General features: G+C 48.4%; 5 protein-coding genes across 8 annotated transcripts in view; 3 read left to right on the plus strand and 2 right to left on the minus strand.

The window, feature by feature from the left end:
- Window positions 1-3,094, minus strand: part of LOC125950551 (regulator of gene activity) — a 12,162-nt gene extending 9,068 nt beyond the window's left edge. For 2 of the 4 annotated variants that reach the window (XM_049678644.1, XM_049678646.1), the window contains exons 1-2: window positions 2,958-3,094; window positions 617-1,191 (exon numbers count right to left, since the gene is read on the minus strand). The gene's annotated coding sequence lies outside the window, so the exon portion shown is untranslated. Of the gene's footprint in view, window positions 1-616; window positions 1,192-2,856 lie in introns of all 4 variants that reach the window. The other 2 variants (XM_049678647.1, XM_049678645.1) reach the window with 2 other exon arrangements.
- A 657-nt stretch (window positions 3,095-3,751) lies between these two features.
- LOC125951418 (V-type proton ATPase subunit E) lies at window positions 3,752-8,223 on the plus strand. The gene is made up of 5 exons (XM_049680246.1): window positions 3,752-3,855; window positions 4,035-4,100; window positions 5,005-5,349; window positions 5,423-5,617; window positions 5,696-8,223. Exons 2-5 carry the CDS (start codon window positions 4,068-4,070, stop codon window positions 5,801-5,803), a joined length of 681 nt encoding a protein of 226 aa, XP_049536203.1. The 5' UTR covers window positions 3,752-3,855; window positions 4,035-4,067; the 3' UTR covers window positions 5,804-8,223.
- On the minus strand, window positions 8,215-9,160 carry LOC125951417 (copper homeostasis protein cutC homolog). Its single transcript, XM_049680245.1, has 2 exons — window positions 8,585-9,160; window positions 8,215-8,521 (listed from the first exon to the last, which is right to left on the minus strand). The coding sequence occupies exons 1-2, from the start codon at window positions 9,149-9,151 to the stop codon at window positions 8,255-8,257; spliced, it is 834 nt and encodes a 277-aa protein (XP_049536202.1). The 5' UTR covers window positions 9,152-9,160; the 3' UTR covers window positions 8,215-8,254.
- Window positions 9,161-9,265: 105 nt separating this feature from the next.
- LOC125959967 (8-oxo-dGDP phosphatase NUDT18) lies at window positions 9,266-14,665 on the plus strand. The gene is made up of 3 exons (XM_049693018.1): window positions 9,266-9,668; window positions 12,657-12,842; window positions 12,909-14,665. The coding sequence occupies exon 3, from the start codon at window positions 13,216-13,218 to the stop codon at window positions 14,224-14,226; it is 1,011 nt and encodes a 336-aa protein (XP_049548975.1). The 5' UTR covers window positions 9,266-9,668; window positions 12,657-12,842; window positions 12,909-13,215; the 3' UTR covers window positions 14,227-14,665.
- Window positions 14,666-14,795: 130 nt separating this feature from the next.
- LOC125948770 (cullin-5) overlaps window positions 14,796-15,000 on the plus strand; it is a 4,180-nt gene continuing 3,975 nt past the window's right edge. Inside the window, exon 1 of the mRNA XM_049675138.1 lies at window positions 14,796-15,000. This exon is cut by the window's right edge and continues 672 nt beyond it. The gene's annotated coding sequence lies outside the window, so the exon portion shown is untranslated.

Consider the following 15,000-nt stretch of genomic DNA (forward strand, 5'->3'; position numbering starts at 1 on the left):
GTATGGATTATGTTTCATGTTGTTCATGTGACATGTTTTTGGTAGAATTTTTATAGAACCTGTTCAGCAAACATCAGCGATATTCGTTGGTCAATTGTAGAATGAGCCTGACAAGTGTGTAAAGCCATCTAGTGCCATCTTGCATGTATGCTCTCACAGAGACTATGCTGCTGCTTTCAAATCGCTCTCCAAATTAACGCATTTTCCTCTCTTTCGAGCCAATCAAAGCAAATTTTGTACGTGGGAGCGCATCAAAGACGCTTTAGTTGGCAAACAAAGTCGTGTAGGGGGGTTGGGCTCACGTACGACTCACAAATACACGAGCCACACGCTGTTTGGCGTGTTCCTTGCCTCGAAACGCACATTGTTACATGCAAGAGGTATCAGATCCGCTGCTCTGCAAAACCCCTGACAGCGTGTGACGATGCTCCACTATGGCGCACATCGTCGTGTGCATTCATTCTTCCACTTTCTCTTTAGCGCACATCTTCCATTCTTCTGGGCGTTAGCATAGACAGGCGTACCACCCGCCTTCTTAGCTGTAATCTCTGTGAACTACAACACAATTCTCTCGCAGGAATGGCAAACATGCATCCAAGCAGGAGTATGTACCTACCTAACTGTCGGGAAAACGATTCATAAAAACTGTATCCTTAGTGCGAATACGTTCTTCCAGCTCGTCGAAACTTCGTCGCTCGCTGTCGTCCTGCTACCAATATTTGTGTGGACTTTGTGAATGAGAGTCGTTCCTTTGCGGGGGAAGCCTTCAAGGGAATGCAATCTTCGTTTGTTTACGTTGCTCCGATGGTAGGTCCTTCTGCAGGACGATTAGCGACACTTCCAGAAACGAACTTCCAATAGACACACCAGCACAGTTGCTATGGAGTCTGATGTATGTGTTTGTCAGGGCGCGAAAGAGTAGCCAATTGTCTCGTCCGCTCGCTTAGTAGCCGCCGGCTTAGTAGAAGGCAGGAGAACGTAGCGACGCTTTTAGATTGCAATGCACTGCACAGTTGCTGTTTTGCTTCAGTCTGACACGATTTTTTTGTGTTGCTTGTTTTATGTTTCTTTAAATTTCCGCAAAACCTTCACAAAGCACTACTTGCATCTACACAGTCACACATGCACACGCCCACAGTAAACACACTGTTCGCGGAGAAGGATGCTTCCTTCGCGATCGCCCTTGGCTTCCTTTTGCATGAAAATAGACACAAGAACCATTATAAAGCAACAATATGATAAGCAAAGGAAAAGAGGAGAATCAAAAGGAGACGGAGAGAAGACTTTGTTTAATTTCGAAACCCCATTTTTTCTGTTCTTCACTCATCTTCAGCATAGCCATTCACACAGGGGAAGCTAGGCACGTCGAAGCAAGCAGCAATCACCAACACAGCGAACGCGAGCCCTCGTTGTGAGCATCCTTGAACAACAGCGCCAAACTGTCCTCGACGGCTTGTAACCATGGAGCGCGAACGCACATCGCGTGATCAAGTGGATGAGCATCACAAGCAAGGATCTGCGGTAGGTTGCATAAAAAACAATTGTTTTTCCTAAATCGCCAGTATTCCCCCACGCAGCAGCGCTGATTTTTGCTTGTGGTTACTGCATGTTCCCGGTTTTTGTGCCATGAATCAAAGTATCGATTGCTTGCCGCTCGCTCATTGCTCCCTGCGTCGTCCTCTTCGAAACGTCGACAAAAACCATCAAGGAATCCCAAGGAAGCAGCCTAATTTTGAGAGTTTTGGGGAGTTATTTTGCTGCGTTCGTGCGCAGTTGCTTTCTCATGTTTCACACACTATCATCGGCCAGGAGAGATGAAGATTACCCGCACGCATCCATGGAGTGGGAGAAGCCAAATTAAGGGGGTTTTAATCGCTGGCAACGGGACCAATAGGTACAATTTTGGGATGGGGGATCGATGCTTTCGTTCGCGTAATGCTGATCTCAAAACTCATCTCACAAACAGCGGCACCAGGGGAACCTTGAGGCGGCCATGCACGTACACATGACGCGCGGTGGTGGGTTAGTTCGATGAATGGTGTGTTGGTGGTGCTGCTGTTGCGTGCGAACCAGCGCGGACCGGTTTTGATGCTATAGTTGGTAGGTCCAAACATCGGCCGCCGGAACTGACCCTCCAGAAGACGATGACGATCTCAGGACAACAGGGCGATGCTATTAACGCAGATATCGAACGTAGATTCAGCCAGGGGTTTAGGGACAGTTGCGTAGTAACAAAAAAAAAAAATGCAAACTTTTTCGGTTAAATTAACCAGCAATGATTTTGCACGGCGCTCGATCTCGAGCATAGCATGTAAACATAACTATCAAAATCCACTTGCGCTTCCTTCGCTCTCCCGAGAGATTCTGTGGTTCTCCGAGAGTCTCTGCTTGCCCTGACCCAACGGGGCTGCTGAAATGCATCTCGCAATCGATTAACAAATGTCCGCCAAGCCATCCCCTTGCACAAACGCAAAAGGCGCTTTTCTTGGTCACACTATTTGCCAAACAAAGCAGCGTTAAGGTCGGAATGGCAGCCACCAGCGTTGTTATGCTCCAGGAAACAGGCCTTGTACATGGATTTTCGCACTGATTTAGCTCATACTAATTGATCACGAAGGGTGGTGTATGAATCCGAGAATCCGAGAAACAATTGCACGTCCTTTGGCCAAACAAATCTTGCCGTATCCTGGCAGGAACGATGATTTTGGGCGAAAATTGAAGCAAAAAACAACTCCTAGCGGGCCGCTCGGACGGGGCGAAATGAGAGTTGGAAGGAAAAAGCGTACACACACAAATTCACAACTCAATGTACACACACACACACTTGGTGAGAAGCGAAGAAAACGAAGAACTCACTACCGCGAAGAAACGAATTGGGATCGCTTTTTGTGGGCCCGATTTCGCTACACCAAAGGACCGGAATCCATCATCTGCGATCGAAAACGGACGGCGCGTACCTTCACGAACAGTTTGTAGTCGGTTTGGATGGGTTTTTCACTGGCCAAACTAGCCAAACTCGGGACGCGAATTTGATGGGAAACTCCGGAGCAGGGTTCCACGGTTCGACACTTTCGAGTGAATCGAGAAAAAAAACCTGCGCCCGCTCACTCTTCTCAAGCTGAGCGTTCGCGAGAGCGAGAGAGAGATTAGGAAACAGCGGGCGAAACCAACACACACATGACACCACAAACTTCCTAACGAGGAAGGTAAATCAGGAATAATTACGGGATAATTAGTACTGGAGAAGTTGGTAGAATGGTCCCGTGTACTTACAATAGATTTGCGTTAAAACAATCGTCAATTTCGGCTTTTTGCGGTTCTAGCAGGACGATCGAATCTCGTAGTTGGAAGCTACCCAGCTGGCCTTTCTCTTTGGATCCGTCAAAAATACAAACGAAAAACTGAACCGGCATGCCGAGTGACATCTGATGAGAATTGGCCTATCTTGGTTGCGTTCTCTATTCAGATTTATGCGAGCACGGATCCAAATGGACGCCACATCAGGTCAACTACAAGCTGGCGGGGATATGGGGAGACCGTTTCTTCAAAACCGTTTTAGGTGATCCACGAAAATCATGGGAAATCTCAGGAAATTCAGTAATGAAGCCCTAACCTGTGGAAATAACTCTTTCCCTCACTGTTTACTCAATTTGATTTTAAAACTATTCCACCCGTCAGGAACTATTCAATCCGCCCATACTTTGTGTGGGGAAACTTCACGGCTCTCTCACCTTTGCTGCGCTGCTCTCTCACTCTTTTCTCGGCGGTCGTGTGGTGCGGTTCTTCTGGTAAGCGTATCATCCTGCTCGTGACGATCCTTCCAAGTGGCGTTGAAATAAACCTTTCCACTTTTCGGTAAGCATCGGATAAAACGTGAAATAAGCTAGCAATTTAACGCATCCATCGATTACGAAACTAATTCTTCTTCTCCGTGCACCTGCACTCTCCTATGGGCCTACTTTTCGCTGCGGTCCCGATTCGCACCCACTTGTCACATGGGCGGTACGCGGCGGTGTCTACGATATGGTTTTCAGTTTCGGGGTACTTAGTACAACACCGGCAGCAAAATGGCCCTCAGCGACGCAGATGTCCAGAAACAGGTAAGTGCCCGACCATCAAGCGATTATAACGAAGTGTCCAGACCGTGGATATCGCCTTCCTCTCTTGCGCTGCCCTTCTTGGGGCCACGAAACAGCGAACAGTACCTCACTCCCCTTACGGCGAGATAAGGTTTTGTTGCAATGCGAGAGCCAGTGGATGATTATTGGCAAAATAATTGCGTAGCTGTAGGTTTAGCCAAAGTAGAAATCGGAGAAAATAGATGATAAAATTGCAAAATTTGCAGTCTGCATCACCCTCCCCATCCATTGGGTCACGGGACCTGTCATGTGAAAAGTGACAATCGAAGTGCAAGAGTGAACGAGAGGAGCAATGAGGGTGCGAGTGAGATAAGACGAAAGAGAGTGAGGGGCCTTGATAAACCGACGATGTTTACTTCAATATTCTCCGAGCTACTTCTTCATATTTCTTTGATAAAATTGAATATTACTTCTGCTGGTTGAATAAGTGTTCCGATCTCAATCATCAAAATACTCCATGCTACCTCGCAGAGTGTTAACCTCCTCAGCGATGGATTGTGTTTTGAGCGAGAAAAATATGTTGGTCACATGATCTGCGCCTTCTCCTTCTCCCGCTGTGTCTTGCGCCTTGACTGAAGATCAGATGTTGGTATTTTGTCGCCGCGAAATACGTACACTTTCAGCTATGGCCTGAATACATTAAGCATGGCATTCGTGCGGGAATAGAAGGAATCAGCGAGAATATTTCGTCGGTCAATTTTGCTGGACCACTGGTCGTTAGATAATGTTTGTGTCGGTCGACGTAATCGGCGGCAAGTGTCATATGACATGGCGAGGGGGGATTAACACGCTCATCCTTTTTTGTGAGAACGGTACATGATGAACTCTTAAAGTAACTTTACTTCCTAACAATGCTGCTTCACAGATCAAGCACATGATGGCCTTCATCGAGCAGGAGGCCAACGAGAAGGCGGAGGAAATCGACGCGAAGGCCGAGGAAGAGTTCAACATCGAAAAGGGTCGCCTGGTGCAGCAGCAGCGTCTGAAGATCATGGAGTACTATGAAAAGAAAGAGAAGCAGGTGGAGCTGCAAAAGAAGATCCAGTCATCGAACATGCTGAACCAGGCGCGTCTGAAGGTGTTGAAGGTACGCGAGGATCACGTATCCAGCGTACTGGACGAGTGTCGTCGTCGTCTCGGCGAAGTCACGAAGGATCCCAACCACTACGGTCAGATCTTGACTGCCCTCATTACTCAGGGACTGCTCCAGGTACAATAGAAACGGACGATTCACAACGGAGGTATCACCGGCTTACGAACGTTTTCGATCTCTTATCTTCTAGCTGATGGAGGGTAACGTGTTGATCCGAGGTCGCCAGGTGGACGCACAAATCATCCAAAACATTCTGCCAGCGGCCGTTGAAGCGTACAAATCCAAATGCGGACGTGATGTCGTTGTAACGCTGGACACTGAAAGCTTCCTGCCGGCCGATACGACCGGTGGTGTCGATCTTCTCGCACAATCGGGCCGCATCAAGGTATGCTACAAACAAACCGTGATCACGCCCTAGAGGGTTACCAGACTTATAACTGTTTGCTCTCATAATGTGCACTAGGTTTCCAACACTCTCGAGTCGCGGTTGGAGCTGATTGCTCAGCAGCTGGTACCGGAGATCCGTAATGCTTTGTTCGGTCGCAATCTGAACCGCAAGTTCAACGACTAATCGGTCAGCTCAGTATGTGCGGCAACAAAAGGCACCGATTCCGGAATCTTCACGTGGGATCGTGTGTCACAATATTCACGTAAAACACAACCATATACGTCACCTTTTGCCGATACAATTTTCCACTCCCCTTTACGAATACCAACCAACAGTCCGTTTCCATTGCAATAGCCCCACCATTCCCCCCAAAAGTCCACTAGTTGGGCTCCGTTGTACTGGCTGAAGAATCGTAACTGCAAGATTGAAAGCTCTGAGGTTCAGTAAGCCTCCAGAAAAGATGGACTGGAGAAAGATGCTTGGTGTGGCTGTAAACCGAACCACTATCGAACCACCTATAACAGCTGCCAAGCAGTAGTATCGAACATCCTGATACAGCCCTTCAAATCTCGGCGTTCGCTTCACCCGGATCGTCGTAAGCAGAGCAGCAGATAAGCTATCTGCTGTTCTGACTACGGCAGTTGAACCATGTGCATTAAATTTCATGTCGGCTCGAAGATCACCGACCAATCCTCTCTTTCTTATGCTACACCATCTGCTTACAAAGATGGATTGGGTCTGCACCAACATCGCAGGTGTTCTTCGCTCATTTTAACCGACAACTTAAGAAGCTAGAGACGAGAATTTTGAGAGAGCTACTGCTTGCACCGTTTGAGTGGATTGTGTTTAGAGTATTCACCACATCACTTTTCTATTGTTCATTTGCTGGGGGATGAAACTGGCCAATGGTCTTGTGGCCTCACAAACCCATAGTGACGTACATACATACACATAAATAAGGTATCCTCATGCAAAGTTTTATAGGATCTAAGTTTTAGCCAGGAACGTTAGTTGTGGTACAACGTTCGTTCTAGAGAAGATTGTTGTTACATGTTATAGTTGTTTTTTGCTTTCGTTTTCACTCTTTCAAATCCCTTTTCGATTCAAAAGTAGCTGTCCTAGTTTGAATGAGTTATTTGTTTCTATCTCCACGGTTCAGCTTCTCAGTCTGGCCGAGTGAGTTCAATTGTCGCATGAATGAGTTGCACTCTGGCAAGCAGTCTCAGCCTTAGCCCGCAGATTGGACTGAGAAGGGCGACTGTTGCGTGGAGATGTAGGTATGTCCAGAAAGTACTATACGCTCGTACTGTTGCTCGGACTTGTTCTAAGTATGTTGCAAAAGAAAATCCCAGCAAAATGGCAAAATAATGCGTTTCCCATTCTAGGCTCGATTAAGTAAACACCACGTACTGTCGGCAGCGCTAAGGGAAAAGAGCCCTGATGAATATGGTTCATGTTTCATCCAGCCCAGTGACTCGTTTGCGGTATGCGCGAACAGGCAGGGTGATTTCGGAACAAAACGCAATGCATGGTTCATGTTTGGCCAAACAAACCCTTTAAGAAACATTCCGTAACGTTCATTCGCACACGTAATCTCTCCCTGAAGCCGGCTCTATTCCGTTTCACGACAATCGGCAACATCATCGCCACTTGGATGCCGCCAAGCCTGTTGCTCCTTTCATTTGCGTCTCGGTAGACAGAAGATCTAAAATATCGGTAATATTGTCGGCTCTCCACACACTCATTCATCGCTTTGCAATGCCACAGCATCTTGCTTTGTGAGATCACCAAAAGGGCTCTCCTTTTGCTGAACGCGAAGCAATGGCAGCCAAGGTGATGTATGGAGTGGACTCGTTTTGTATCGGTGCGTGTGTTAGGATAACAGAAAATGTGTGACTTCGACTAACATCTGGCGTGTTAAGAATGAATCGTTTATAAAAAAACAAGGATCAATATAAAGCGCGGCAGACAAAACCATGCGTTCTGTTTCCTGGCGTTTTTTTTCACCCTATGACGCTGCCAAAATGTCCGGGGTTGAACGCTACTGTTGCATTTCAAGGCACACCTTCACTTATGCATTACTGCAGTGCGTTGGGTAGAGACAAAAAATATATGTATATTGGACAGATGCAAGCGTTAAACCTTAACTAAGAATAAACAAATAGAAATCGAAGGAAAAATGGTAGAAAAAAAAAAAAAAAGAAAGTATATATATATACAAACATATATCTAGATATTAATGTAAAACGAAGAGTAACGAAACACGTTAGTTAATGCTGCGCGTAATCACTAGGAGAAACTTGGAACACAAACGAGTAACATTTAAACGGAACAACAGAACCTATTAGCGGGTTGCTAGAAGAAAGATGGTAGGGCAAGGTTCCAATGCCATCAGGAAACCTAAAATCCGGTGACAACGGTCAAATATTATATTCACAGGCACCAGGAACGTTTCATCAGACGTTTACCATCAAACCACGGTATGGCAGGCGATGGCCCAATGTGTGGTCTGGTGATCCTAACAGGTGATAGCGTTGAAATCTACAAGTCGTTGTGCGGACATCTGAAGAATAAATACACCATGGTATGGGATGTACAATCCACACGAGCAATGTTTTTATTGACCCACTGGAGCTAGGAATGCGAAGTTTCGTGTTGGTTTGAGCCGAATGCAGCGTCGATCAATTGCTGGAGCTTGCCAACGATCTCTTTGCTACAAACCTTCAATGGCAGTGCGTCAACGTTACTATGGCCCATCGTTATCGTATCGTGGGCAGAATTGTGCCTTGACACGCTCGCCGAACCATGAATCGCTTGGCACCCGGTACCTTTCAGTATGGCTACAACATTATCCGTCGAGACGCCGGAACCGGGCATGATTTGAAGATGCTGCTTAGTGCTCTGAAAATATAGAACCACAGGGTGTAATGTAACCGCGGCTAGCTGCAGCTTTCTGAAATCTACCTCGTACAGTACGTCAGCAATTTGCTGCATCAGAGCGATCGTTTCTAGCCCTTGCAGAGCGGTTTGTTTCAGGCCACTGGTCAGCACAATAGAGAATCCGAGTTCAGCAATTGTCTGCAGGTTGTTTCGGAGGTTCTCTACCGCTGTGCAATCGATGGCCCGGTGGAATGTAAGTGGAAGACATCTAGTGCTTCCGTCTCTCGCGGCTTTGACAATCTGCTCACATTGAGCGCGATTTACGGTGCCGGTTTCATCGAGGGCACCAAACACAAACCCATCTGCACCGTTCTCCCGAAGCAACACCAAATCCGTCAGCATAATTTCCATCTCGGCCTGATCGTAACGAAAATCGCTTCCCCGTCTGCATCGAATCATACAGTAGATGGGCACCGCTACGGCCCGCTCGCTTTCGGTCAAGTATTGTTTTACCTTCCGCAGGAGTCCAACCGTCGGAGTGAGGCCACCTTCACTGAGGGCCGCACACAGCTCAATCCGATCGGCACCACCATCGATGGCGGCAATGGCCGATTCGTACGAGTCCACACAAATTTCCAACAGAGTCCGCATGCCGGCGACACCACGGGGTCTTTTTTTAAATCGCGAGCCCGCCTGTCCGTTTGACAGTTCAGGTTTGTTTACATCCAACTGTCAAAACTGTTGCGCAAAACAGTGCGTATGTGTGGAGTGGAGTGGTGGTTCCTCTAGAAAACCGGCTCTGCAACAGCCTACGCGCCCCAAGATGCGGGAGATTCGCGGCAGTTTCCCACGGTACAGCCTCAGAGATACACCCTGCTAACCACCGTGTGCGATCGTGCGTTCCCATGTGATGCTGGCCGGCAGTGTGTAGGAGTGGCGAACTCGGTTTTGGTTCCCCCACCCCACCGTTCCCAAAAACCATCTCCTTCAATCCGGCAGTTCGGCGATTTATTGTGCTTTTCCGGTGCTTCGCCCTCGGGATACGGCGAATCAAATCAGTTACCAACACTTTCCCTGCCACCGACGGGGGACGGAGCGGAAAATTGCGTCCACGTTTGCGGCCACGGATTGGGGAACGCCTTGCTCCAACAACGACACCAGCTGTTAGGTGAGTTAGAGAGATTGGAAAATCATGAACAAACACCGCCCCCCCCCCCCCCCTCAGGCCAGACTGACGCAGTGAAAGTGTCCGATGGAATGCATACCAGAGCGCATAGTGGTGCATCCTTGCAATGGTGCAACCCATGCACCAGAGCGTGCAAGGTGTCAATGTGTCACCAATCGATGCAGCCAACGAGGGCTCGATCGCATGTTCGCATGCGTAGGTCTTGGTGGTGGAGCATGCAAACATCGCATTCCGACCGACGATTAGGTGTGGGTCAGCGTAACCCCTGCTGTAGCCACCGTTGAGATGAGAGGCTACGGTTTACATAAGTTCTGTTTTGGGGTTTCGGGGTGTTGACTCCGACGTTACATCACCCGCATAAACAAGGCAGCCTCTCCCTCCAAGAGATTGACCAGGGAGCACCTCTCCGTGATGGCACAATCCAACCGGAATGTGCTGATTGGATTTGAACCCATCCTCTGGCCGACGAGCTGGGTGACACAATAGCATACCGATGACCGAGACCTGATGATTATCTGTGCTGAAGATTGACCATTGTTGCTTTCACTTTGTGCGACTGGTGATAGCTGGAAGTGTTGATCGCTATGTTATTAGGCTGGATTAGCTTCCAAAAAGACTGTTGTCCATGTAACTCAGGAATCCAATGATCTTGCAGATCACGCAGTGCCAAGAGATGGAGAGATGGAATCTAAAGAATGAAGCTGAACGAGCACATGCACGACGTGCGAGATCGCTCGAGCAACGAAGCGAAACAAACAAAAAACCTGTCCCTCCTCGATCGATGAAGGTCACAACCGATCGGATCGCCTCACCTCGCGCTAGCCTATACTAGCTAGTTGGTTTAGCATACTTAGGGTTCTACCGTCCACCGTCGGCTGGTGGATACCGATGCCTGTGTACGAGATTTCTTTTTATTCAAATCGAACTGGGAGGCACGCGGCTCAGCCTGTGCTTATTAATGCGTATCGCGTCAACCGTCGGCCGTTGGTGCGTCATGCTATTGGTGTTCTTGCTGGATGTATGATATGCTCAACCTGCCCCGCGGGTGGGAAAGTTTGTGGGTCACATTCCATCCGTTGAGGAATGGTCGTTTTTTGCGTTTGTTTGCTGTGGTTCACTTAAACTAAGCGGCCAACATTGACACCGGGTGACCGGGATCCCGGGTGGCTACGCATGAGTTTAATGTTGTATCCTAGCTGTTTTATTATTACCGAAGTAATGCAGACAGGCAGTAGGCTTAGCTTTCAGCAGCTCAGTTACAAAGTTCACCAGAGTTACCAGTATCGGGCCAGAGTCAGAGCACCACATTTGACGCTCAAGTAATTATGTATAATCACACCATCCAATTATCCACCAGGCGCCGTGGCGATATTTGTGTGAGCCAGATGAAACCGAACCATCTTCTCTCTCTATCTTAGCCCCTGTCGCCGAATAAATCATGCAAACATAGCGCAAAAGCATTTCTCTTCTTTTGGACGTGGAATTTAGCGAAAGATTGCATCCAAAAACGGCGCCCGGCCATAAAATTATTGGTTGGCCGGTTGGAATCATTCACTTCTCGTGTCTCTCCTCTTACCCTGCTTCTCTCTATCTCTATCTAGCTGATCTTTTGTGCACACGCCATGATACGCAGGCTTGTGGTTTTTAGTGTTTCAGTCATTTTATCGCTGTTTTCGGTATTAACGCCCGAATAGGGTGGTCGGATCGACGAACCACCGCACCGGATCGTGACCGTACGCAACCGTGCATCGCATTCAAAACCTCTGTCCAGCTTTCTCCGCCGTATCGGTTTGCAAACGAAACGAAATTGGCGCGATCGTTTCACAGGTTGCAAATGGTCGCGCCCAAGATCGCTAGCTCGTTTAAAGAGATTCGAAGGTGTCGAAAGGGTCGCATTGAGCGGGATGTCAATTGGATTATCATTAATCTTGCATGCATTGAAGTCTTTGCCGGCCGCATTCCAACGACCGACACGCTCCGTTGATCAAAATTCAAATCACCTGACCAAACCAACACCCGCCGAACGATCGCGTTGTTCGCGAGCAATCGATCGCCAGCTATCGTTTACGCATTGTCTGGTTCAATTCACCGCGTTTACACCGTTACTTCCTGTTGCGCCGTTCGTGTACCGTTTTGGTGAATTTGATTTGGTTCCCTCTTCTCTCTTCTCTGTTGGTGGTGGATGGATGGATGGATGGAATCATCGGCGCCGCACCACAAGTCAGGCCATCAATGCCAGTAAATGTCTCGCGATCAACGCGCGATAGCTTCTTCTTTTCTCGCCACAGTTTTATAATCCGCTTAAGATAGTACACTTTTACCGCATTGTTTAAATGCTCCTAACGGGCGCAATTTGGAGTGTTTGATAAGCTGGACAGCTAGTGCGTTTTGTGATCTGTGCTGTAGATTCCCTGGCGCTCAACAGTCATTTGGACCACAAAACATTAATTATAGCCCGTTTATACGATCACAGCTTGCGAAGAGCAAGGCAGCTCGAGCAGCGAGATCGTGAGCATCACGAAGCAGCAGCAGATCACAACAAAGCCCATTGAGAAGCGCTACATTTAACTCGAGTACGGTGATGAATGATGGATCGTGGCGTGTGGTAGTTGATTACATAGAGCCCACGGAGGCCAGGCATTTGTTTTGGGTGGACCATTTGAGGGGAGGGCGGTTGAAGAAGTGGAGGGACGAAGGAATGGACGAACGAAGAATCCCGCTACAAAGTTCCCATTCCGATGTGGGGTCTCAGCACACGATAACATAAGGGTTGCTGGACCACGTTTTCCAATTACTTCTGCTTACATCGTTTCCATCAAAACTATCTCTAAAACCCCACGTTTATTCTCTCTCCCTCTCTGTCCGGTGGTTCTATCGGTTCGTTTCTTATGGGCAGTGCCTCTGGCATCGTCATACCTGCGGCTTGATCGTTATGTTCTTATAATTTTCTCTTTTTGTTTCTGCTTCTAGCACTTTCTTTCGACGACCACCGATCGTTCCTTAAACCGTTTGAGAGGAGACCACACCTTGGCGATCGAGATCGCCGACCATCATCGCTGTGAAGAGTTGTGCCTTGCCTGAACAATATTGTGGTGGTGTAGCTTGGGAGAATAGCCGTGCCTACAAAGGGACCAGGGTGATAGGCAATGATCGGAGGTAGAGTTGGTCGAAGTGTCTATCTCTCCCACTTTGTATCTCTCCCGTTTGTCTAATCGTTGTTAGCGGACCAAGCCGCAGTCGAAGTCGTCGTCAGCACCATCGCAGTACAGCTAGACGCGCGCGTGTCGAAAGATTTCTCTCAAGAGACACGAGACGATCGTCATCATCACACCGCGTGGTGCTCGCTAGATCGCGGGAGAGATCGTGGTTTGTGGTTGAGACTTTCCCGAGTCCCAAGAGCCGTCGCAGGCGCCAGCACACGCACCAAACGACAACCAAACTCGTTTCTGCTCTCGATCTGTAACGAACTCGAGACCCACTGTACAGGTGGTCCGTCGATCGTCGCCGCCGTTCCAAAAGAGGAAACAAAATGGAAACAAATTTGATTCGCGTGCTCGAGGGTCAGTATCTGGACGAGTTGACGAGTGAGTTGTGTGATTTTTCGCTGGAAGAACAGAATGCGGCCACCGAAGCGCAGGGAGTGAAGCCACTGGCATCGTCCGATTATGTGCCGATCGTGGGCAAAACGGTGACCTATGTCGTTGCGTGCGTGATTGTCAACGATGCCAACGAGGTGCTGATGATGCAGGAAGCGAAAGAATCGTGTGCCGGCAAATGGTACCTGCCCGCTGGTCGGATGGAACCGGGCGAAACGATCGTTGAGGCTGGGGTACGTGAGGTGCTCGAGGAGACCGGATTGAAGGTGGAAATTAGTACATTGCTGGCGGTTGAGACAGCCGGTGGATCGTGGTTCCGGTTCGTGCTTACTGGCAACGTGGTTGGCGGAACATTGAAAACACCCTCGCAGGCGGACCAGGAATCGATACAGGCCAAGTGGTGCGCACATCTTAACGAGCTGTCTCTACGGGCAAATGATATTCTGCCGATCGTCGAGCTAGCACGCAGCTACCGGACGCGGGTACCGAAGGATCCCAACTGGCATCGCGATATACTGCCGGCGCGTAAGGCTCACTACAAGAACTATCTCCGGGTTGTGGTGGCCATCAAGAACAAGACGACCAACCAGGTTTACGTACTGCTAAGCGAAAAGACGGCTTATCACTTCCCGACCGTCGAAATACACCCGGGACGTAGTCTACACTCGACGTTGAAAAAGTTCATGATCGAACTATTCGGAGCAGATCTGCCACAGCATCGGCCACATGGTGTGCTGAGTGTCGAGCATCATACCAGTGGCACCCAGGCCAATCCAACCGATGGAATGTGCCTTACCGTGCTCGTCATCTGCCGGCCCTCGATCGAAGCGGTATCACTGATCGGTAAATGTATCTGGCACGAGTTGAACAAGGATCTGAGTGCCCGTTTGGCGATGGCCGTGGCCGGCAAAAATGCTACCTTTCAGCTGCACGTAGTGCGATAGGTTACGTTAATGTTTTGTATATTTCCTCTTTTTTCTTTTAACGAAACGAGTGTAGTCCCGAAACCTTTGGTATTAGTTTTTGTATTCGTCGGGGTACACGAGAAAGGGAACGTAAAGTATTTGTTACATTATGATTTACGTACATAAACCAACCAAACGAGATATGTAGACATAAGAATTGCGAAACGGATACGCAGCGGACGGGGTGTGTTCTGTTCAGTAAATGATTTTATACTAAGCGTTAAATCGGTGTTTGTCTTTATTAACCCAGACTTCCAGGTGCATTTTATTTGCGTTTTTCTGTGCGAAAGGGGTTTCTTCTGATTAAATTACTCTTTCCTACGATTACTTATGTGTGTTGAAGTAATTATGACTTCATTTTCCTTTTTGGTGAAAAAGTTTGTAGTTCATGTTAACGACGAGTGCACGTGGGCCTGGAACCGAATATATAATCTAAACTCAAATGTATATCTAATTGCATGCAATTTCTTGTGGCTTGCATGAAAGAGTTGGCCGGTTGGGATTTTTTATGTCCCTGAATGACAAGTCCGGCTGAAGTTTGGAGGCCCGCCGCTTCCTCCTGCTTTCCACCGCACCGCAAACCGTTTCTATCTTCGTTCGTGCGTGGATCCTTCCTCGGAGTGTTCGTCCGGTCCGGTGGTGGGTCCTTACGCATTTCGGACCAAAAAGCCGTCTTCTTTCGTGTCCTGGAAGCATCGCTTTCGCTTCGCCAGGAAACGGTACCATCCCACAAGACGGCATCATCATCGACGC

Source organism: Anopheles darlingi, chromosome 2 (assembly GCF_943734745.1).
Source record: "Anopheles darlingi chromosome 2, idAnoDarlMG_H_01, whole genome shotgun sequence".
NCBI lineage: Eukaryota > Metazoa > Arthropoda > Insecta > Diptera > Culicidae > Anopheles > Anopheles darlingi.